This window comes from Hyperoodon ampullatus, assembly GCF_949752795.1.
Source record: "Hyperoodon ampullatus genome assembly, chromosome: 1".
Taxonomy (NCBI): domain Eukaryota; kingdom Metazoa; phylum Chordata; class Mammalia; order Artiodactyla; family Ziphiidae; genus Hyperoodon; species Hyperoodon ampullatus.
The window spans coordinates 95,324,259-95,350,058 of NC_136914.1; the positions used below are offsets into that span (position 1 = coordinate 95,324,259).

At 41.0% G+C, this 25,800-nt stretch overlaps 1 protein-coding gene and 1 pseudogene across 2 annotated transcripts in view; one reads left to right on the forward strand and one right to left on the reverse strand.

Moving 5' to 3' along the window:
• Positions 1–3,422: 3,422 nt before the first annotated feature.
• Positions 3,423–25,800, forward strand: part of SPMAP2L (sperm microtubule associated protein 2 like) — a gene marked incomplete at both ends in the record, with an annotated part of 35,070 nt that continues 12,692 nt past the window's right edge. Inside the window, 3 exon segments of the mRNA XM_079710973.1 lie at positions 3,423–3,445; positions 3,515–4,206; positions 21,276–21,306. Of these exon segments, the coding sequence (XP_079567099.1) occupies positions 3,423–3,445; positions 3,515–4,206; positions 21,276–21,306 (746 nt within the window).
• Positions 13,732–14,204, reverse strand: LOC307052807 (small ribosomal subunit protein uS17-like; annotated as a pseudogene). The gene has a single exon. The product of its transcript is annotated as a small ribosomal subunit protein uS17-like (transcript).

Consider the following 25,800-nt stretch of genomic DNA (forward strand, 5'->3'; position numbering starts at 1 on the left):
AGAGAAATCCCCTGGTACTTCCAAGGGAGGGGAAAAATTTTTGAAATATGCCAGAGCACTCTGTCCTCCCTAACAAGGGCCTGCCCTCAGGGGAAACTAGTTAACCAGAGCCTAGCCTGCTGGGTTATTACCAGAGCCTAACTGACCTGGGGGAAATACCCAACTCCAGCCCACTCTAGACATTCTGTTCCACCTAAAAGGGCAGAAAACTAAGACTTAAGTTTGCAGTCCAGAGGCACTTAGTCTCTAAAAGACTAAGACCTAATCATAGGACTGTAGAACACTCCCCCCCCCAACCACCTCACCACCACATTACTAAAGGCCTGTTTACAGCAGCTCCTTTTACCCAGTACATCATGCCTGGCTATCAAGAAAAACTACAAGACATACTAAAAGGCGAAAAATACAGAAGAGATACCACAAGCACCATACAGAAATGAAGAATGTGTTTGGTGGGCTTTTTAAAAGACTGGACATAGCTGAGGAACAAATCTCTGAGCTTGAGGATATCTCAATAGAAACCTCCAAAACTGAAAATCTAAGAACAAAGACTAGAAAAAACAGAACAGAATATACAAGGACTGTGGGACAACTACAAAAGTTGCAACATGTGTGTAATGGGAAACCAGAAAGAGAGAAAAGAAAGGAACAGAATAAATATTTGAAACAATGACTAAGAATTTCTCCAACTTAATGTTGGACACCAAACCACAGATCCCAGAACCTCAGAGAACACCAAGGAGGACAAATGCCCTCCCCCACAAAAAACAACAGCAACAAGAACAACAACAAAAAAATATAGATAGGCATATCACTTTTAAGCTGCAGAAAGTCAAAGATGAAGAAAAAATCTAGAAAGAAGCCAGAGGAAAAAACACCTTACCTATAGAGGATCAAAGATAAGAAGTACATTAGGTTTCTCAGAAACCATGCAAACAAGAAAAAAGTGGAGTAAAATATTCAGTGTTGAGAGAAAAAAACTGTTAGCCTAGAATTCTGTACCCTGTGAAATCCTTCAAAAGTGAAGGAGAAATATTTCTTAGACAAAAATTGAGGGAATTTTTTGCCAGTACTTCTGTGTTGCAAGATATGTTAAAAAGAAATTCTTTAGACAGAAGGAAAATGATATAGGTCAGGTATTTGGACCTACATAAAGAAAGGAAGAATATTGGAAAAGAGTAAGTGAAGGTAAAATTAAAACTTTCATTTGTCTTATTCTTAATTGATCTAACAGATTACAGTTTCTTCAAAATAATAATAGCAACATTATATTTGACTATGTATGCTTATATGTGTGTATAAATGTTAATGACAGCAATGATACAAGGGATGAGAGGGAGGAATTTGGATTATTTAGTTATTATAAGGTATTCACATTACCTGTGAAGTGGTATAGTGTTATTTGAAAGTAGACTTGGATTTGTTGTTAATGTATATTGCAAACTCTAGGACAACCACTAAAGAAAAATAAAAGAAGTTATAACTGATATGCCAAGAAAAGAGAGAAAATGAAATCAAATAAAATGCTCAATTAAAATCACAAAAGGTAGAAACAGAATGGAAGACAAAAAGAGAAACAAAGAACAAGGACAACAGATAGAAAACAGTAAAAATATGGTAGCTATTAATCCAACTAAATCAATAATCACTTTGAAGGTCGGTGGTCTAAATGCACCAATTAAAAGACAGAAATTTCAGAGTGGATTAAAAAATAAAAGATCCATAAACTCACTTCTTGCTTACAAGAAACTCACTTTGAATATAAAGAGACATATAGATTAAAATTATGTGAATGAAGAAAGATATAACACTAATCAAAAGAAAGCAGAAGTAGCTATATTAATTTCAGAGAAGATTTGAGAATAATGAAAGTTATCAAAGATAAAGAGGGGAATTATAGCTAAAGCACAAGCAACAAAATAAAAGATAAGTGGGACTACATCAAACTAAAAAGCTTCTACACAGCAAAAGAAACCATCAACAAAATGAGAAAACAACCAATGGAATGGGACAAGTATTTGCAAACCATATATCTGATAAGGGGTTAATATTCAAAATATATAAAGAACTCATACAACTGAATAGCAGAAAAAATAAAATAAGAAACGGCAAAGGACCTGAACAGACATTTTTCCTGAAGAAGATCTATAAGTGGCCAACATGTACATGAAAAGATACTCAACATCACTCCTTATTAGGGAAATGCCAGTTAAACAATGAAGTATCCCCCAAGCCTATTTGAATGGCCATCATCAAAAAAACAAGATAGGGCTTCCCTGGTGGCGCAATGGTTGAGAGTCCGCCTGCCGATGCAGGGGACATGGGTTCGTGTCCTGGTCTGGGAGGATCCCACATGCCATGGAGCGGCTGGGCCCGTGAGCCATGGCCGCTAAGCCTGCGTGTCCAGAGCCTGTGCTCCGCAACGGGAGAGGCCACAGCGGTGAGAGGCCCGCGTACCACAAAAAAAAAAAAAAAAAAAAAAAAAAAAAGACAAGATAACAAACGCCAGCTTGGATGTAGAGAAAAGGGAATCTTTGGTACCATTGATGAGATTGTAAATTGGTACAGTCACTGTGGAAAACAGTATGGAGGGTCCTCAAAAATAGAACTACCATATAATCCAGCAATTCCACTTCTGAGAATATATCCAAAGGAAATGAAAACACTAACTCAGAAAGATATCTGCACCACCATGTTCCTAGCAGCATTATTTTCAGTAGCGAAGACATGGAAACAACCTAAGTGTCCATGGATGGGTGAATGGATAAAAGAATTTGTAATGTATATATATGTATATACATGCATACAAACATGCATACAATGGAATATTATTCAGCCATTAAAAAACAAGGAAATCCTATCATTTGCAACAACATGGGTGGACCTTGAAGGCATTATGCTAAGCAAAATAAGACAGAGAAAGACAAATACTATATGATCTCACTGATATGTGGAATTTAAACAAACACCAAACTCAGAAAAAGGAATCAGGTTTGTGGTTATATGGTTTGCGGGGAGGGGGTCGGTTAGAGGAAGGTGGTCAAAAGATACAAACTTCCAGTTATAAGATAAATAAACACCAGGGATGGAACCTACAACATGATTACTCTAGTTAACACTGCTGTATGCATTATAGGAAAGTTGTTAAGAGAGTAGATCCTAAGAATTTTCATCACAAGGAGAAAAAAAATTTTTTTTATTGTATCAATATGAGAGGATGGATGTTAACTAAACTTATCATGGTAATCATTTCATAATACATGTAAATCACACCATCATGCTGTACACCTTAAACTTATACAGGGATGTATGTCAGTTATTTCTCAATAAAACTGGAAAAATAATTTTTTAAAAGAGGGGAATTACATAATGATAAAGAGGTCAACTCTGCAAGAAGATATAATGATCCTACATGCAAGTGTATGCGCTTAGAAACAGACTTAAAGTAAGGGAAGCAAAAACAGCTGATCAGGAGCCCTCTCCTTTTCTCTTTTCCACCTGCCTCCTCTCTAAGGGGCGGGGCCCCAGGTGGGCCCCCGCAGCTTGACGCGTCCTCTTGGCAACGGGAGAACGTGCAGGGAGGGGTCCAGAGGCGGGGCTTGACGCGCCGCTGCCACGTTGCGTCAGGGTTGGGCGCGCTGGGGCGGGACGCGGAGTGCGGGCCGCCAGCCCATCCTCTCCCAACTTCTAGAAGGCGAGCAGCCTCCGGCTGTCACCCAGCAGGAGCTTCTGGGCCGCCAGTGGAGATCCAGGAGTTTTCGGGTTCTTCTGGGCTCTCCGACGGGCATGACACGGCAGAAATATCCGCTCACTCCGAAGCCCTCCAGAAACCCTTTGTAGTCAGGATATTTGACATGCACAACCAGCCTGGGGAGTCCGAGGAGCCGGGGTTAGCCGAGGAGGCTGACGAGCAAGACCAGCCAGGCGAGTCCGAGGGGTGTGCAGAGTCCCATGAGATGCCCAAGCCCCACGAGCCCTATGAGCTCTACCAACCCTGTGAGCCCCACAGGCCCCCCAAACCCCGTGCACCGTACGAGCCTCATCCACCCCGTGAGGCCCGCAAGCCCCATAAGCCCCAGGGGCCCCATGCTCCCCGCGAGCCCCACAAGCCCCACGAAGTCGAGTTGCTTCCCAGAGCTGGCGTGATGATCTCCCCGTCTCTGCTGACCAGATTCCCACCGCGGCTTCTGCCATCTTCCCTGAGAGGTAGGTGTTGGGGGTCCCTCTGGGGGTTCTAATGGGAAGGTTTGCCTGCAAGGAACCTTTTTTTTTTTTTTTAATATTATTTATTTATTTTTGGCTGCACTGTGTCTTCGCTGCTGCGCGAGCTTTCTCTAGTTGCGGCGAGCTGGGTGCTCTTCATTGCCGTGCGCGGGCTTCTCACTGCGGTGGCTTCTCATTGTGGAGCACCGGCTCTAAGCACAAGGGTTCAGTAGTTGTGGCACGCGGGCTCTAGAGTGCAGGCTCAGTAGTTGTGACTCACGGGCTTAGTAGCTCCACGGCACGTGGGATCTTCCCTGACCAGGGCTTGAACCCGTGTCCCCTGCATTGGCAGGTGGATTCTTAACCACTGTGCCATCAAGGAAGTACCCCATTTTGTTTTAAAGGAGGATAACACTTGTGTCATTTACCTGCTGTTTTGCAATGCCCTGTCTTTGGACCTCAAGATGCTCTGATAGGAAATTGAGACTCTGGTGATGAAACAATCTCTTCACTCTGCTCTCTCTCCACCTGGGGACTTCCTAGCTGTCCTTGATTAGTCACTGTCACTAGCTGTCCTCGATTAATCACTGTCACTTCTTTTTGAAGCCCTTCTTAAGGCTTCTCTACAGTTAGTCATTGCAGTCCTCTGGGTTGCCACTTTGAACATACCTCTATTATAGCACTTAAGATTTTGGGTTATATCACTATCTTTTTCCTCAGCTAAGGGGAGGGATCCTTGAAGGGAGGATAGTTTTCTCAGTGTTTAGCACATGGTGGTGCTCAATAAATGCTATTACATTGTTAAAGATGTAGTAACAAAACACTCATTGAGCAAAAATTCAAACAGTATGTTTACTAAGTGCTTACTATATGTTCAGTCATCACCAAGTTCACAAGCTAACAGAGTTGATGGGACTTGGGTATAAACATACAGCTCACTTATGGCCTCTCATTGATGACTCCACCCAGAACAATTCCTTGTCCACATTGGGCTTCCAGTTCCTTAGCTGACCACGTTTCATCTCATTTTCTCCTTGACTTGTCTTTATCAGCCTTGATTCTATGGTCTGTCATGTCAGTTGCCTACTTACAGCATCTTCACCTCCCCATTGGCTCTTTGGCTGTTCACCATACTTTTCCTGGGAAAACCTCAACCCTGGTTAAGCCCACCCATCCACCCTCTGCCTACACCTGAGCAGCTGACTCTTCCTGTACGAAATCACACAATCATACTGACTGCTTTTATTTCAATTTCATGACCACAAATCTCAGATGGTCACTTGGCACTGCCTAGCAAACCCACTTTATTCACCTAATAAATTAGTTCTCCTAATCTGTGAGATGACTAAATGCCTTCTTTACTCCAGCCTTCACACCTTTGACCCCAAACAGCTGAAGACTTTGCTTCACACTTGATAAAATAGAAGCGATGTCATGAACTCCCTTATTTTCTTACCACTAATCCATTGCCTTACCCTAACCTGCACCCATGGATTCTGCCTTTTCTCATATTTCAGGGAAGAACTGTGCTTCTTTCTATGAGAGGCAAAAGCCTCCACTTGTGCTTTGGATTCCACTCTTGTCTCCTGAAGACCTTTGTTCCTGCAGTTATCCCCTCTCTCTCCTAACAGCATCAGTCTCTCTCTTTCTAATGAATCAGACCCATGAGCATACACATATACTCTAGAATCTTCTTTTTTTTTTTTTTAACATCTTTACTGGAGTATAATTGCTTTACAATAGTGTGTTAGTTTCTGCTTTATAACAAAGTGAATCAGTTATACATGTACATATATCTCCATATCTCCTCCCTCTTGTGTCTCCCTCCCTCCCACCCTCCCTATCCCACCCCTCTAGGTGGTCACAAAGCACCGAGCTGATCTCCCTGTGCTATGCAGCTGCTTCCCGCTAGCTATCTATTTTACATTTGGTAGTGTCTATATGTCCATGCCACTCTCTCACTTTGTCCCAGCTTACCCTTCCCCCTCCCCGTATCCTCAAGTCCATTCTCTAGTAGGTCTGCTTCTTTATTCCTATCTTGCCCCTAGGTTCTTCATGACCATTTTTTTTGTTGTTTTTTAGATTCCATATTATATGTGTTAGCATACAGTATTTATTTTTCTTTTTCTGACTTACTTCACTTTGTATGACAGACTCTAGGTCCATCCACCTCGCTACAAATAATTCAATTTTGTTTCTTTTTATGGCTGAGTAATATTCCATTGTATATATATGTGCCACATCTTCTTTATCCATTCATCTGTCGATGGACACTTAGGTTGTTTCCATCTCCGGGCTATTGTGAATAGGGCTGCAATGAACATTTTGGTACATGTCTCTTTTTGAATTATGGTTTTCTCAGGGTATATGCCCAGTAGTGGGATTGCTGGGTCATATGGTAGTTCTATTTGTAGTTTTTTAAGGAACCTCCATACTGTTCTCCATAGTGGCTGTATCAATTTACATTCCCACCAACAGTGCAAGAGGGTTCCCTTTTCTCCACACCCTCTCCAGCATGCATTGTTTGTAGATTTTTTGATGATGGCCATTCTGACTGGTGTGAGATGATATCTCATTGTAGTTTTGATTTGCATTTCTCTAATGATTAATGATGTTGAGCAGAATCTTCTATCTTGAAATAACCCTTAACCCCATGTCTTCTTCAGACCCTTCCTTCTCACACCATCAGCCCCATTTTTCTGCAGGTCACTGCAGAGCTTGTCAAAAGAATTATCTGTACTCACTGACTCCTTTTTCTTGCTTGCCATTCTCTCCTCTACCCACCTAGTTAGGTGTCTTTCTCCTCCACTCCACTGAAACTGCTCTAGTTTACTGTCTTTCTCCCACCACCAACCCTTTTGTCACCTTTTTGTGTGGATATTTCAGTATAGGTGATCCATTTGCCTTCTTAGTTCTTTGACCTCTTCACTTTGAATGATGGGATCCTTCACTGCATCTTAGACACCCACTGCATTAGCCTTTGATAATGTCGATTGCTGTATCATTTCCAAAATCTGTTTCAAGCACTCTAATCTCTAAGCACATCTATCTTTCCAGCTCACTTAGTCCTCCTTGTACCCTCTCAATTCTTCAGCTTCAAAGGGACCTCTAATCCATTGATGCTATCAACTGTTCATTATATATCACTTACTACCTTATGTCCTTCTGTCTCTCCTTACCTTATAGTCCATGGCCTACCAATGGAATCACTTCCTTGCAAGTATTAGCTCCCTTGTCTCTCCCTGTATCATTCTTGCTTAGTTAAATCCACTTCTTGCCTGCACTTGAAAAGATGCACAAAAAAAAAAAAATGATGACAAGGGAAAACAAACAACTATGTTGACTGATCTTTAACTCCATGACCTTGAACTTCAAGTGTGTTTTCATTGCTGTCAGTGATTGTATGGCAGTCATACTACATTTCCCTAATCAATTCATTTGCTAACGTGGAACCTACCAAACTACCAGGATCTATACATAATATACTCTACCTTTTTTCCTGTTAATAATAGACAAGCTGGGGCTTCCCTGGTGGCGCAGTGGTTGAGAGTCCGCCTGCCGATGCAGGGGACACGGGTTCGTGCCCCAGTCCGGGAAGATCCCACATGCCATGAAGCGGCTGGGACCGTGAGCCATGGCCACTGAGCCTGTGTGTCCGGAGCCTGTGCTCCGCAACGGAAGAGGCCACAGCAGTGAGAGGCCCGCGTACCGCAAAAAAAAAAAAAAAAAAAAACCAATAATAATAATAATAGACAAGCTGTCTTTGTTCTTACCAGAGGCCATTCTCTCAACCTGTGTGTTGAATCCTATTCCACCTAACTTTAAGCTCTTTGCCCCTAAAATTAGCCCCTCTCCTTCCCACATCATTTTATTTCCCTCTCCACTGGATCATTCCCATGAGCACATGAACATGCAGCAATAACTCCCATCTTGAAGAATCCAAACCTTCCCTGAACCCCATGTACCCCTCCAGGTACCACTCCTATACTCTGCTCCTTTTTAGAGGAAAATCCTCAAAATAGTTGTTTATGAGTTATTGTCTCCATCCTCTCTTCCCATTCTCTTGAGAACCGACTTAAGCTTTTATCCCCTCTACTTAGCTGAAGTTGCTCTTGTTGAGTCACAATGACCTCTGCCTTGCCAAATTCAATGGCTGATTCTTGAGCCTCATCTTACTTGTTTGACACATTCACTCCCTGTTTCTTGGAAGTCTTTCTCTACTTGACTTCTGGGATACCACTTCATTGTCATCCTACCTCATTGAATGCTCCTGACTTAGTTTCCTTTGCTAGATCATCTTTCTTTTCCCAGCCTCTAGGTTGAAGTGGGCGATGGCTCAGTTCTCTCAGATTCTTTAGAACTTTCCTTGCTCCCTGGATGATGTCATCAGTTCTGTGGCTTTAATTGTATGCTGATGACTTCCCAAATTATCTCCAGCCTCCATTTCTTTCTTGAGCTCCAGAGTTTTGTAACCAATTGTCTCTTTAACAACCCTACTCGAATATCTAGTAGAAATGTAAAATTTAACATATCCATAACTGAACTCTTACTTCTGCCCCCAAACTTGCTCTTCCTCCACTGTTTCCCATTTTAGCAAATGGCACCACAATTCATTCATCCAGGTGCTCAGGTCAAAAACCTTGGAGTCATTCTTGACACCCGTTTTTCCCTTACACTTTGCCTCCAAGCCATTAGCAAACCCTAATTTTGAAATATGTCATGACAATGACCATTCTTTTTTTTTTTTGTATGCAGGGCCTCTCACTGTTGTGGCCTCTTGTGTTGTGGAGCACAGGCTCCGGACGCGCAGGCTCAGCGGCCATGGCTCATGGGCCCAGCCGCTCCGCGGCATGTGGGATCTTCCCGGACCACGGCACGAACCCGCATCCCCTGCATTGGCAGGCGGATTCCCAACCACTGCACCACCAGGGAAGCCCGACAATGACCATTCTTAACATCCAAGCCTTCATCACCTTTGTAAGCCACTATCCTCTCTTGCTTGGTCTGCTGCAGTAGCTTCCACTCTTGCCACATTCATGCCTTCCCCACATCATTTCCACCAGTTCATGGTTCATGTGGCAGTCACAGGGATCCCTTGGAACATAAATTACACACAACTCTCCTGCTCTCACCTCTCCAGAGGGGGTTCTCATCTTGCAGAGTTTGTAGTCTAAAGTCCTAAGTAAGCCTACAAGGCCCACATGATCTGACCTGCCTCTCCAGCCTCGTGGGCCTCCTTGCTCCCACCTTGATCATTTCACTTGCTTTTTCCTCTGCCAGGACACTCTTCCCTCAAGTATTTGTCACCTCCTTATAAAGGTGTAGCAGATCACTCTGCCAAAAATACACTCTTGGGTCTGCTCATGTTTTTAAAGTCTCACACTTTTGTATTCAACTGCCTACTGGACATCTTCATTTGGATGTATCATAGGCACCTCAAATATAATATGCTTTGACACAGAAGTCTTGATTTTCCTCCCAGTCTTGTTCCTCCTTCCGTCTTCCAACTGAAGACTGAAGATTTCCCCCCCGCCAAAATCTATTTCTCCCTGATTCCTTTTTCTTCACCCTCAAATCCAATGCATCCAATGTAAGTTCTGTTTGTTTTCTTTCCAGACCATTTCCTGAATTCATTCATTTCCTCTGCTACTTACAGTCATTTACGGTCATCATCCCACTCATCCCGCTTACAGTCATTTCTCACCTGGATTTCTACGTTCTCCTCCTGAGTAGTCTCCCTGCTTCTGTTCTTGTCCCCTTTCAGGTCTTTACTACCTTAGCCAGAGGGGATATTTTAAAAACCAAATTGGATCACATCTTTTCCTTACTATATTATCCTTCCTGTGGCGTCCCATTGCTCTTAGGATAAACCCAAACCTTTTGCAGGGGTCTCTAGAGCTCCACGGGCTCTCTGACCTCACTCCCTACCACTCTCCCTCCTGCTCACTCTGCTTCAGTCACATTGGCTTCTTTTCTGTTCCCCTAAAAGGCCAATCCCATACTTGCTCCTGCTTCAGAATCTGCATGGGTGGTTTTCTCTCCCTAGATGTTTATTGTTTTCCTAGGATCATCTCATGGTTAATTCCTGTTCGGATCTCAGCCCATGTTTTTAAAGGATGGGAAAGCCTACCTTTTAGAGGGCCTTGCCTGTCTGTGCTGCCCCACAGTAGCCCCCCTGAAGTCCCAGGATAGAAAGTTTTCAGACTTTGCTTTAGAAAGGACTACTTTAAAGCTTCTATCTTCTGAATTTATCTTCTAGATTTTCCTTGTTAAAAATTCCAGTAAGTTTTTATGTTAATTCAATAAACAGCGAGTATATTTATATATTATTTACATAAAATAATGTAAACATTAGGCCATATTTAGTCAGCATGTCACCATGCCCCTCTCACTCAAACATTCCTTCATATGAAAGATGTTTACTGAGAATATACTAAGGCACTCTTTTGTGTCCTGTGAGGGTGTTGAGATGACTGAGACATGGCAGTTTTGGTTGTGTGCACATTTAAAAAATGTATATTGTAGAGTAAGTTCCATCATTCTAACACCCTACTAATGTGTCGTCACTAATCATCACTGTCACTGTTAAACTTTACTGAGCACTTACTATGTTCAGGGCATAGGCACTGAGCTGTAGATGAATAAGACATGGATCCCATCCTGGGACTGTCAGTGTGGCTGGGGAGGCCAAACACATCCTCAACACATCCATGGCATAGAAAGTAAAGTGGACTGGAGTATCCTATAGGACCGTCACTTCATTTTTCTGAGTTAAATGGCAGTGCTGACCTCTTTTATGGCTTCTGTATTGAATCATAATTAGAAATGTCTCTTTCTACTTCTAGGTGATGAAAGAATTCACCATGGGTTTTCTTTTCTTAAACATTGAAATCTTTGATCCATTTAGAATTTATCCTGGTGTATGGTATGAGTTATAAACCCAGCTTTCTTAGTGCCTACTCAGTTGCCAGTGCTATCTTGACACAGATGAAATCGGGTGAAAATGAACATGAAACATATATTTGAAACAAGAGAAAAAGGTCACAAAAGTGCAGACCGAGAGGGTGTGAGAGGAGACACAGCTTAATAGTTAGCTTGGTGATGTGATATTTTTGAGCTCTAGTTTGCATGGAGGTCCCAGTTTTTGTTGTTGAACCAGATGGAAGGGCTTGCCCTCTTCCTGCCTCTGCCTTCTCACCCTCAAGCAAAACCCTTTCCTACATTCTCCTATCTCTTGCCCAAATGACCCTGAGCTAAGGCAGTGGGGAGCTGTGCCTAGGAGAGGATTGAGGAAGAATGAGTAGTAGTAATGATTATATAGCTTAATCTGTCGTGTCAAAGAACATCCCAGGGCTTCCCTGGTGGCGCAGTGGTTGAGAGTCCGCCTGCCGATGCAGGGGACACGGGTTCGTGCCCCGGTCCGGGAAGATCCCACATGCCGCGGAGCGGCTGGGCCCGTGAGCCATGGCCGCTGAGCCTGCGCGTCCAGAGCCTGTGCTCCGCAACGGGAGAGGCCACAACAGTGAGAGGCCCGCGTACCGCAAAAAAAAAAAAAAAAAAAAGGAACATCCCAATGTTTGTTTACATGGTCATACCCAGCATAGACCTGGACTGCTTTAAGACCGGCCTTCAAAACCATAGTGCACCTAAAACAAGCACAAATTTTACTTCAGAAAGCTTTGAGAAATAATGTAGATCTTACCGAAGTACCTTCAAGGGAATTATACCATGTAACACAGAGCAAATCATGCTGAAATGTTCTTGAGGCACATCCCTTCCCAAGTCCCAGTCACCATGACAGCTGTTCCCCACAAATACCTTTCCTCTTTCTCTCAAGCTGCAGCTTGCCTCTCTCTTGCCCGCCTGTGCCCCCTAGTTCTGTCCTGAGAGGTGTTCCCTGCCTTTCCTTTATAGGTCAGTGGTATCCCGTTCGTACCTGAGGCTGAGCGGCTCACACATGGGCTCCTTAAGGAGGCAGGGTAGAGGGCAAGTGGAGAGCAGTTATACTTTGATATTTCATCCTTATCATGTTACAAAACGCTTTACTTCTACATGCAGCGGGAATCCCTGTGTAGGAGTGCCTCAGTCCCCATCAGGGTACAACAGCTTTTTAATCATGCTTCCTCCCAGCAGATGGCAGCCTTCCCCATCAGATGGCTTGGAGCACAAGCCAGATCCTCCCACTGTTGGCTCCAGTGGCAACAGGAGCAGTGTCGTTTGTTTGCTACGGAATAAAATACAAACATCTAAAGGGCATAACACAGCCATAACGTTCTGATTATCTCTTAAAGGGAGATGCTATTCATCATTTTGCTCAGAATCCTTTAGAGGCTCCTTCCTGTTGGCCTGATAATAAGAGCCAAACTCCTCCAGGGCTCATTGTGTTCTGGCCTCACCACAAATCCTGCTCTCCTTTTCCTTGCTCCCTTCCCTCCAGCCACCCTGTCTGCTGTCTTGCTGCGCCTTTCTCTTAATTTCACCTCAGGGCTTTCACACTTGCTGTTTCTCAGTCTGAAATGCTCTTCCTCTCTCATTTCCCTTTCTCCTCTCTCCTATATCTGGCCCTTTCTTGTCTTTCATTTCCACAGGTAGAGTGTCACTTCCTCCGAAGACGCTTCCCTGTCTCCCTAAACTAAGTGCCCCCTTCCTTCCACGCAGTGAACATCATGCTAGTTTATCTTCTTCCAGTACTCACCACCTTCTGAAATTGTTCACCTGCTTATTGTCTGTCTGTCCACCTGAAAGGCGAGCTGCTTGAGGGTAGGACAGGGACTTCATCTTGACCCTTCTCTAGTCCAAAGCTTAGAACGTCCAGATGAATTCCGCATAAAAGTCATTCATATGGAAGTGGTCTAGATTCACCCAGTCATTATTCAGCTCACAGCGACTTATGTCCATTGAGTGTCCTACGTATTTAAGACCATCTCAGTTTATCTTTAAAACAACCCTTTGAAGTAAGTGCTATTTGTGTCCCCACTTTGCAAATGAGGAAACTGAGGCAGAGAGGAGGTAAGTGGCTTGCCAAAGGCCACACACACAGTAACAAAGCAGAGATTGGGCCCAGGCAGGCAATCCCACACCCTGCTCCACTTCACCACCACACTTCTACCTGTGCTAGGTGCTATGGGTGACAAGGGAAGTAAGGAAGATAATGAGGGGAAGGAGCTCAGCACAGTGCTTGGCACATTGTAAGTGCTCAATAGATATTATAGTGTTTTGTAAATAGTGGGCCTGTCTATTCTATCTATTCAACTGTGTATGTTATGTGCTGTGAGAAGTACAAAATAAAGCAGTCTTTCCTCACATGTTTACAAGCTTAGGGAAATAATATAGATATAAACATAACAAAATATGTAATTAGAGCCCAGATGAGTGATGTGGCCTTCAGTCCAACCATAACCAGACCCTCTACCTCTACGTACAATTATCTCCCATTCTTGTATCACCCTACAAAGTTTTTTTTTTTTTTTTCTTTTTGACTGGGAAAATAATTTTATTTTGTTTGGCACAGTGGCCAGGGGTCCAGTCTTAGAACTTCTGGAATTGCATCTTGGTGCCAGCAGCCTTGGTGACCTTCACATTGAAGCATACCGTCTTGCTCAGGGGCCATCCCTCACCCACTGTGTAAATGTCACCGATCTGGATGTCCCTGAAGCAGGGGGAAGGTGCACGGACGTGTTCTTGTGGTGCTTCTCGAAGTGGTTGTACTTTCGGATGTGCTGGAGGTAGTCTCGGCAGATGACAGTGGTCCTCTGCATCTTCAACTTGGTCACCAAGCCAGACAGGATCCTCCCTCAGATGGAGAAATTACCAGCAAAAGGGCATTTCTTGTCAATGTCAGTGCCCTGAGTGGCCTCCTTTGGTGTCTTGAAGCCCAGACCGATGTTCTTGTTGTATTGCGGGAGCTTCTCCTTGACAGTTTCTCCAAGCAGGACCCTCTTCTTATTTTGAAAGATGATCAGTTGCTTTCTGTAGACACGCTCAGTCTGAATGTCCGCCATCTTCCAAGCTGACTGAAAAAAGGTTCTGCAAAGTATTTTTGTTTGTTTGTTTGGTTTTTTGGGGGGGCGTGTTTTGCAGTGAGCGGGCCTCTCCCGTCACGGAGCACAGGCTCTGGACGCGCAGGCCCAGCGGCCATGGCTCACGGGCCCAGCAGCTCCACGGCATGTGGGATCCTCCCGGACCGGGGCATGAACCCGCGTCCTCCGCATCGGCAGGCAGACTCCCAACCACTGTGCCACCAGGGAAGCCCTCTGCAAAGTATTTTTGTCCTCAATTTACAGATGAGGAATCTGAGACTCAGCATTTGTCTGTGGGCATGTAGTGGTGGGGCCAGCATTCAAAGCCCTGTTAGTTTGATCCAAAGAATGTGAAATACTGCAGTGGCTATACAGGAGAAAAGAATGGAGAATGGAGAAAAGAAGCACTGCTGTTACTCTCTAGGAAAAAGGAGCTGGGAAATATTTTAGGAACAGGGAGTGATACTGGAGTTGTACTCAGGAAGATCTGCCCCAAGGATGGATTGGATGTTTGAAATCCTTCCCCTGCCCCCAAAGAAATGTGAATGCTTGAACACTGCTGTGCCCGAGTCATGGCTCCACCCACATACTGGGGATTTCAATTTGAGCACATAGTTAGTAGAAGAGGGAGCTTGATGCCGCTGGAAAGGGCACTAAACTAGGAGGTTACTTCTGGTTTTGTCATAGCTGCATGTCTGTTTCCTTCCTAGTGAAATGAGAATTCTAGTGCTGAGAATCTGGATTTTAATACAGCTGCTTAATTTGATACAGCAAGATGTTGCCAAAATGAGATTACTATATATTCTTGAATATAAGGAAATTTGGAAAAGCTCTAGCCAATTTGAGTAGATAAACTTTTAGAAAGAAAGATAGACAAATGTTTATTTAGAAAGGTGTTTAGTTATACCTATAAAATTAAAATAACATTAAAATCAATGATATAATTTAGAAATAGTTCTTATTTCTAACGTTACATTTCATGGAAAAGCAGTTTTATTCAACTTTTTCACTTGCATGCTTGACATCACTAGTTACCTTTTGAGTAATTTAACACTTTTTCCAGGAAAATCATTTTTATTTCTTAAGTTATTTGAGATAAAAAATTTAAGAGTTTTGTTATAGAAATTTTCAAACACACCCAAAATAGAGAATGTTATAGTGTACCCTCATATACCCATCACTTAGTTTTAATAATTATTAACATTTTGCTAATCTCATTTCATCTAGGTATTCTCTTACCAACCCTCCCTACCACACACACACACACACACACACACACACACACACACACACACACACACTTTTGGGCCTCCTGTAGGACAAGTTTTTTTATTTGGTTGGTTTTTTAATTTAATTTAATTTATTTATTTTTCATACAGCAGATTCTTATTAGTTATCTATTTTACACATATTAGTGTATATATGTCAGTCCCAATCTCCCATTTCATTCCCCCTACCCCCTGCTCTGCCCCCTTGGTGTCCATGCGTTTGTTCTCTACATCTCTGTCTCTATTTCTGCCTTGCAAACCAGTTCATCTGTACCATTTTTCTAGCTTCCACATATATGCATTAATATATGATATTTGTTTTTCTGACTTACTTCACTCTGTGTGACAGTCTCTAGGTCCATCCACGTCTCTACAAATGACCCAATTTTGTTCCTTTTTATGGCTGAGTATTCTTTTTTCTTGAAAGATAAATTTATTAATTTATTGAACAAATACTTATTGTATCAGGCATTGTACTTAACAGCACAGTTCCAGCAGCTGCCTTGTTAGTTTGATTCTGCCTTTGCTGGAGAACCTGTCATCTGTTTGTGCAACATCACTCATGGGCCTCATCAGGCAAGTTGTTATAAAGAATATACTAGACACCGTTTCATTTTGCCCATAAGTATCTTATATGCCTTTCTCATTGCTAAGGAATTTAAAAATCCCATAATTATCATGCTATTATTTACACTTAAAATTTACAATTATTCTTTAATACCGTCTAATACCCGCTAAATATTTAAGCTTCCTTAATTGTCTCACAAGTGTATTTTTACAGTTGGTTAGTTTGAATTAGCCCTCAGACAAGGGCCACACATTGTCTCTTCTCTGTTACTCTTTTTTTTTTTTTTGGCCGCACTGGGCGGCACCTGGGATCTTAGTTCCTAGACCATGGATGGAACCTGCACCTCCTGCAGTGGAAGCACAGAGTCTTAACCACTGGACCACCAGGGAAGTCTCTCTGTTACTCTTTAACACTAACCCTAATCGTCTCTCCCTTTTTCAAGCACATTTGTTAGAAACTTTAGGTAAAATATACCATATTCTGAATTTAATTTGTTCTTTGTGACGTCTTTTTTTTTTTTTTTTTTTTTTTTTTTGCGGTACGCGTGTCTCTCACTGTTGTGGCCTCTCCCGTTGCAGAGCACAGGCTCCAGATGCGCAGGCTCAGCGGCCATGGCTCACAGGCCTAGCCGCTCCGCGGCATGTGGGATCTTCCCAGACCAGGGCACGAACCCGTGTCCCCTGCATCGGCAGGCGGACTCTCCACCACTGCGCCACCAGGGAAGCCCTGTGACGTCTTTAACTTGCTCTTCTAGCTCCCCTATTTTTTGCAAAGCATATAGATTAAGAGACTTGCTTAGACTGAAAATAGTTTCAAGCAAGAATTTTTCACAGGTGGTGCCATGCTTGGGGCATACGGTGTCAGGCTCTGACGTTTGTGGCGGTTCTAAGATTGATGAGTGAGTTCAGGTGAGGTTGGCTCAACCCCTCCATGGTAAAGTTCCCCATCCACCTTTCACCAGATGGTTTCAGCAACCAGTTTCGTTCTTTGCCTAGATTCCATTATATCATTAGGGGTAAGATAGGCACCTTTTGAACCTGTGTTTGATGCTGTCACTAGAAATTATGTAACAAGCCATCAGAACCCATTCCTGTAATGTAACAGAACTTTAAAAAAATTCATTCTGTAGCTGTACTTTTATCTGCACAATACAACTCCCCCATTCTTTGTGTTTTTTGTTTCTATTTTGCTTTTTAAAATGATGTTTAATTATTTAGAGCAACGTCCAACGCTTAGGATTACGAAAGCATATCCCCAAGAATAATTATTAAATCTGTTTTAAGTTTCTTTACCTCGTCTCTCTTTTTAAATACTGATTTAAATTTAAATTGTAGGGAGAGCTCTATAATTATTTTAGCATTAATTGAAGTTGTTTCAGGCTGATATGTTTTCATTTCTCATTTCTTTGTTGGGAAAATAAAGTAATTGAGAAAGTGTCTCATAAGATGAGTTTTTATAAGAACTTGCATGCAAGGTAACCTCGTTTCTGAGGAATAATTTTTGGGAACAAAATCTTTCCTTATACTCATTTACGGTGCTCTACTGAAAACTTCTTATTTTTTTTTAATTTATCATGGTTTCATGGAATGCATATATCAAGAGTAAAGTTTAAAGAAGGAAGAAAACTAAGAAAATAGGATTCTCTTCACCTTTTCATTCTCAAGTTCTATAATTTATTTTATGTGTGTATAACACCATTGAGACCTCACGAGAAGTTTCTTTCAGATTTCAATATTAGGAAAAGTTGATGTTTTTTGCTTTCAATGATAGAATTAGAATGCTCAGATATAACTGTACAAGGCTTTAATTATACATTCTTCCTTTTGTTTCATTTTATTTTCCTTTCTCTTCTCCCTCCACTACTTTTCTATCTCTCCTTGAATTTTTCATCTTAAAACAGATAATATCCTATTGTAGTGTATGTGTTTATGTAAGCAATCTAAAATTCTTTTAGAAATGAGGGGAGGGTATAAATACATAAGGAAACCAATGAAAATACATGTGAGTACATGATCACAATTAGGTTCTCATTTCATTAATATTAATTTTTATAGGTGGAATCTTTAATAGTAAATTATTGGATTGGCCAAAAAGTTCGTTCGGGTTTTTCTGTAAGATGTTGGAGAAAAACCCAAATGAACTTTTTGGTCAACCCAATACTTAAACTTTTCAATTACTGAAACTTAACAGTTACTTAAACTTTTTTTTGTTTACAGAAGTTTAAGCATTTAAAATTAATTAATCTTAATTTTTAAATTTTTAGGATTATAGCTACGATTTATTGTGTATTTACTGTGTTTTGGGCACTATGCAGAGTGCTGTACACGTATTATCTTATTTAACTTTCAGACAACAATCTTTTGTGGTACATGACCGTGAGAAAACTAAGGTATGGAGAGCTTTAGTAAACTTGCCCAAGATCAGAGGTTAGAGCCAGGATTTGGTTCTAGGCAGTCTGATTCCAGAGCCAGTGATCCTATCCATTAAACAATATTATAGTATTCCCTAAACCTGTTTGCTTCAAAAAATACCAGTGCCTGTCCCACCCCCTGAGGTTGTGACTTAACTGGGCTGGGACCCAAAATTTTTTAAAGATTTCCAGGTGATTCTAATGTGCAGACAAGTTTGGAAACCATTGTAATACTGCTTTGTTTGGGACATAGCTAACACAATGGCCACCTGAGAGCTATTCCTTCCTGCCAGTTGATGAGATAACATCAAAAATGTGTTTCTAAAATGAAGCATGAAAGCTCTACCTGTGGGAGAAATTGTAGCCTGAAAGGGCAAAAGGAAACAGCATAATTCATTCATATTACCAGCATTTGTAGAAGTTATTTTAGGATTGACTCAGCGTTATATTGACTCTGACTTGTGTATATAAAGCTGGAAACCAAGTTTGGTGATGCATCAGAGTCCACAAAACAAGTGCTGTATCTTTCATGAGTGACAGCATGACTGTGTACAAGGGCATTTTTGTAAACTACTTCTCCCCTCTTCTTCTGAGTCAGTTTAGCCCTAAAAGGAGAGTAATAGAAAATAGCCGAATTCAAAATTTTCATTTACTTTTTTTTTTTTAAGGTCATAGCCTATCTCCTAGTGGGCTGTAAACTCCTTGTAAAGAGAAACCGTATCTTATAAATTTTGTTCTCTCAACTTTGGCACCAGGCTGCACATACTAGAAACTCACTCAATACCTGATTGCTGTGTTTCCTACAGTGTTCCTACATTGATGCACTAAAGTTGTAACTAATAATTCTACCATTCATCTACTGTCTGCATCTATTATATGCAGGGTGTTTTACATACTTGTCACTAATCTTTACACACACCTACCCATTATCCTCCTATCTGAGGAGAGGAAACTGAGTCTCAGAGAAGTTAAGTAATTTGCCCAAGATTGTACAGCTGAGTAAGTAACAAAACTGGGGTTTGAGCCATGTCTGTCTGATGCCAGAGCACACCCACTTTCCTTTACCCCAAACACTCCAGAGGGTGGACTCCCAGACATGATTAAAAACTCCCGAGGAGAAACTGTCTGGGACAATTTGTCGTAATGAGGCCTGTTATAATAGGCCTTTGGATAATTTGGCCTGTATGATTGCCTATATCTTCCCACAGTAAAAAAAGGACTTCTAAACATGAATTTTTTTTTTTTTAAGATTTAATTTTACTTATTTTTGGCTGCACTGGGTCTTCATTGCTGTGCGCAGGCTTTCTCTAGTTGCGGCAAGTGGGGGCTACTCTTCACTGCTGTGCATGGGCTTCTCATCGCAGTGGCTTCTCTTGTTGCAGAGCATGGGCTCTAGGCCCGCAGGCTTCAGTAGTTGTGGCACACGGGCTCAGTAGTTGTGGCTCACGGGCTCTAGAGTGCAGGCTCAGTAGTTGTGGCACGTGGGCTTAGTTGCTCCACGGCATGTGGGATCTTCCCGGACCAGGGATCAAACCCGTGTCCACTGTGCCACCGGGGAAGTTGCTCTAAACATGAATTTTAATTTGCTTCCATTTTGTCTGTTTTGAATAGTTCAGGTGTATCCAGCTTTCTACTGTTAAAGATACCACCATTAACATTTTTGTGCATAAATCTTTGCCCACAATTGGAATTATTTCTTTAGGGTACATTTAGAAGTAGAATTGGATTAAGGAGTATAAGCATTGCTGACTCGTACTACCAAATTATTTTTCACAAAGTGTACTGATTTAAATATCCACCAGCAGCATGTAAGTACTCATTTCATCTTACCCTTCCAGCATTGTTTTTTTTTTTTTTTGCTGCTCCTTGTGGCCTGTGGGATCTTAGTTCCCCAACCAGGGATTGAACCTGAACCTGTGCCCCCTGCAGTAGAAGCACAAAGTCTTAACCACTGGACCACCAGGGAAGTCCCTGCATTGTTATCCTTTGTACAAAATTTTTGCTCATTTGATAGTTTTTAAAAATCTCTCTCTTTTTTTTTTTCCGATACGTGGGCCTCTCACTGTTGTGGCCTTTCCCGTTGCGGAGTGCAGGCCCAGCGGCCATGGCTCACGGGCCCAGCCGCTCCACGGCATGTGGGATCTTCCCGGACCGGGGCATGAACCCGTGTCCCCTGCATCGGCAGGCGGACTCTCAACCACTGCGCCACCAGGGAAGCCCTAAAAATTTCATTTTTTATTTTCATTGTTTTGATTACAAGCAAGTTTGAACTTTTCCTTATGATTATTAGCCCTTTGTGTCTCCATAGATGAATTCTTCTTCTTTGTCCATTTAACTTTTGACACCTTCCTTAGTGTTTTCCTTATTTATCTATCCTTTTATACTCTTCAGTTATTAAGACTATTAAGCCTTTATCATTTTACCAAATATTTCTCCAAGTTTTTATTCTCTCTAAGTTTTATTTTTTGACACACAGAAGTTTTAAGTTTTAAATATTTTAATCTGTATGTTTCCTCTGTATCTTTTGTCACCTTTTTTTTCTTTTCTTTTGTCACCTTTAATGCAGATTAAAATCCAGTGATTAAGTAGGTATTCTCTTATTTTTGCTCTAATTCAATTTTTTTTTAATTTAATCTTTGATTTACCTGTGGTTTACTTTGGTAAAATAGTGTGACATATTTAATTTGGTCTTTCCCCTAAATAGTTACTTTTCCTAGCTCCTTTGTTTATTGATTTGTGATGGCTATTTTTATCATATATTTGATTCTTACTGAATCTAATTTTTGCTTTTACTTTTCTTTTTGCAGATCCTGGTCCCTGTGACTTTGTAAGGAAATGGTAAGACTATAGATATAGTACCATTTTCCCAGACTTTACTAGCTGAATGGGGCAGTCAATCTGGGGCATTTGAAGTGAAAGCCTGTCTTGGGGGTTTTGAGAAGATTCCTATGCTTTCCCTTTGTCATAAGGCCCTTTTCTCATGGTAATTCCTGTGGGAAAAAGGAAAGAAGAGAGATAAAGTGATTAAGATGAAGATTTAGGAGAACTCTTCTTATATTCACTCAGTGCTTACTTGTTTGCTCAATGCTATGTGTGTCACATAATAGGGCTGAACCTTTAAGGGACTTGAGATTCTTCACTGACAATCTCATGTTATAGATTTTGTGAAGCTCCAAGTTAATGTATCCCAGTCTCCTCTTGCCTCTAATTCAAATTGAGTAGCTAATGAAATTTCAAGAAAGTGATGACCTCTATGAAAAAAAAATGTGTGTGTGTGTACATACAGTGTATAAACTAGCTGCCTCCTGAAAATAGATGCTTACTCTTGGTTTGGCTAAGATATACTTAGAAGAGGCAACAGAATAGAATCATTAAAGAGAAAATACCAAGGGTTCATATCAATGGCTCATATAGATGAGAAGTAAATAATATCAGATTTTATTTTTATCTACTCCTTTAATAAGTCAGTTAAAACCATTCATATTGTTATTTTTTAACATTTACATTTATTGTTATTAGTTAGACTTATTTTTCATTTTCTATTTACTATGCTTTCTAGTTGTTTTTTCTTACCTCTTTTAGGTATTAAATACTGCTACCTTATTTTTATGTAATACTTTGGTGTTTAAAAAGATTTTTTTTCTCACAAGAATCCTGAGAAGTCGATAAGGTGGATATAGTCAACTAGATTTTACTGAGAGAAAATGAAATTAAGAGAAATTATGTCACTTTCCCAAGGTTGTATGATGGCTGAGTAGAAGATGTGGTAGAACTAACATTTACTGAGTATTACTGAATATCCACTTAAAATACCAGATTACTTCAAATAAAGGTTTGCTGAGTGAGCAGACTCTCCAATTACTAGATAGTGAGGTCGTTTACACCTAGTAAGTTTTTATACTTAAAAAAAGACTGTGAAGAGAGTGTTTTAAAATGTTTTTGTTTTTGCTGTTATACTACTTATTGCTTTTGTTTTATTGCTTAATTTGGTTTGATTCTGTGAGAAAATTGTTCTATCTCCATTTTCTATCCCTGTCCCAGTCCTCTCAAATAATCTTGTTAAACAAATGTGCTGTACCTGATTGTTATAAAAGAAAATATTTTCTGAATATAAGCAAAATAGTCAGGTGTAAAAGAGCATTTTGACTGAAAGAGAGAATTATTTGAGTTACCCAATCAATTCAGACCTGAAATCATTTCCATAATTGTTGCTATATAAACATATATTTATTGCTCGGCACCTAAGGTAAGGATTTCCAAAACTTTCTTAGCTGTTGTCAAATAATAGGAGACTAATTATCAATGAAGACATGGAATAGCAAGGGAATCCTCATTAAAAAAAAATTTGCCTTCAAGAGTTAAAATCCTTCAACCACATTCTCTTGTTTCTGCACAGGATCACGACTAGACATTGTGAGGTAATATAATACCTGAGAGAGAAGGGAAGCCTGCCTTAAGATGAAGAGATGTAGATTGCAGATGTAGCTATGGTGACATAATGCACAATAAGTGAATGAAAAGGAGAGATGTTAGTCAGACCTCCACATAGGATTAGCAGATGTTAATGAGATAATTTCCAATTGAAGTAACAATCCAATTTAAGTATCTATAGGAATAAACCAGGAAACTGTCAACTGTCTTGTGTAAAATGATACATTAAAAGAATATTGTTTAGCTGATGAAAAGGTAGGGAGGGAAATCTTGGCTTGGAGGTGATGATGGGAGCCAGAAGCTGACTTGCTTGCAAAAATTAATATATAATAAAATGTTTTGTCTGCACTAAGGCTTGCTTTCTTCCTCTAGCTAGCCACCCGCCCTGGAAAGTTGGCTCAGGCTGTCTCAGCAGGGCTCAAACAGTACCTGCATGGCAAAACCATTCTTTTATTGAGTAAGGGTGTAGTTTTTTGTTGTTGTTTTTTTTTTCCTTCTGGCAATGGACAGTGTCTTCATTGTTTCCTGACAGTAACATGTCTTAGGGAGTGCCTTGTATCAATTACATAGCAGATCTCAAACATTTCACCACGAAAGAATCTTTTGGTTATCTCAATCCACCACCACGATTTCATGTTTGGAAATATTTGTTGTTGTTATTGTTCATTATATTTGTTAATTTTTAAAATTAAGGACAGCAAAAGTACTAATCAGTGTCTTCTATCAGCGTGAAGTAATGTATGGAGTTGATATAGTTCAGAAACAAATTTGGTGTTTTGGGGAGCCTCAACAGCCTGTTAGTGGGTGGCGTCAGAGTCCATTTGATTTTCTGAGATGTTCTAAAGGTTGTGGACTCCCATTATTGTCTTCATAGATCTCCTAAGGTTTTGGGAACTTTAGGCTGGGAACCCTTGAGGTAAGCATCAGAGTAGTCCTGAGGGACAAAATGCAGATAGGTTAGTTGCAATAGGAAAGGGGGTAGTGAGAAGAGTCCAGAATATGACACTGAGGGGAAAGGGTGTAGAAACGGTATACTGTTCTTACTGCCTTCAAACCTGTATTTTACCTAGCAAACTCTTTGAGTGATAACACAGTTTAAACAATTTTAAATGTATTACTTTATCTGGTTTACTGATGGTTCCATGATTTTCCCTTATAAGATGCTTAAACTCAGTTTATATTTTAAACAATTAAATACCAATTCAATTCAATTAAATTAGCATTTACTGAGCATTTACTATTATACATGCAAGGTATCATACTAGGTGCTGTGAATGAGAAAGGAAAAAGGAACTAACATTTATTGAGTACTCATTCCATGGTTAGAATGTGCTAGGTACATAACCCTCCGAGATGGATATAGTTATTTTTATTTACAAATGAGGCTAACTGCACTGGCCTCCTGTTATTTTTCAGACATATAGGCATGCTTCTGCCCCAGGGCGTTTGCACTTGCTATCACTGCTTCAATGGGATGATCTTTTCTTGAAAAGTTTATATACCTTATCCTTGTTCAAATATAAGCTGATCAGTGATGCCTTCTTTGACCACCGTATTTAAAATTGCAACCCTGTTCCCCTCTACATACTTCTCACCCCCTTACTGACTATTTTTCTTTGTAGCTCTTATTGCCGTCTTATATACTATGTATTTATTTTTTCATTATTGTCTTTCTGCCCTGACTTGAGGGCAAAGATTTTGTCTGTTTTGTTCCCCTAAATACTCTCAGTCCTAGAACACTACTTGTTACATAGTAAGTGCTCAATAAATATTTGTTGAACAAATGAATGAAAGCTGAGAGAATTAAGTAACTTGCTCCAGGATAAGAAAACAGCACTTCATTTAAAAATAAGAAAACACATAATATCCATTGTTGGTACTGGAATCATAATCTCTTACATGAGAAGAATGGTTGGATCAAAAGTTCCATGTTTCTGGGCTTCCCTGGTGGCACAGTGGTTGAGAGTCCGCCTGCTGATGCAGGGGACACGGGTTCGTGCCCCGGTCCGGGAAGATCCCACATGCTGCAGAGCGGCTGGGCCCGTGAGCCATGGCCGCTGAGCCTGCACGTCCGGAGCCTGTGCTCCGCAATGGGAGAGGCCACAACAGTGAGAAGCCCGCGTACCGCAAAAAAAAAAAAAAAAAAAAAAAAAAAAAAAAAAAAAAAAAAAAAAAGTTCCATGTTTCTAAGATTGAGTGCTGCCACCATCACACTGGCCTCAGGGGAAATGTTCCATTGTTAATACCGTGGCCTGGGTGTGTACCTAGAATCCTGACTTGCATTTCTCTGCCAGCACAGCTAAGGCAAGACATTAAGGGGCAAATAAGTCATTACTAAAGGCTGAGGGACAACAAAAGTTGTTGAATTAAACAGAGAGTAACATGGAAATAGATAAACTGATGGAAAGATTGCAGCTTCATCTTCAGGATGGATGGCCCAGTTTTGTGACTGTGCAACCTCGGGAGTTCCTGTTAATCCCTCCTTGCCTCCTCCCACTTTCTAAAAGGAGCTTCATGATGCATCAATCACCATTTAATTAGGAAGACTTCATGTAAGGGTTTGCCTGTGCTGTGTCAGGCACGAATCCTACCTGACACCAGGCAGGGCCAGGGCTTATTTTAACATAAAGAGTTTAGAGCCTATTAGAGAGCTCAGGCAAGTGTTAGGGAGAATGCTTTTCCTCTCACCTGCCTTTTTGTACATAGAAGCACTTTCCTTGAGTAATTCTGGCCTCTTTCCTTATCCCATAATTAGACTCCCCAGGGGGTGGAAGTGACATTTGTTTGATGGGATTGGGAGAGAGAACTGGTTACTTCTGGGTCCTCTGTCTTTGGGACCTGCTTATCTACACTGAATGATCTTTGTGATCTGCTTTCTGTCACATAGCAAACTTAGCCTCT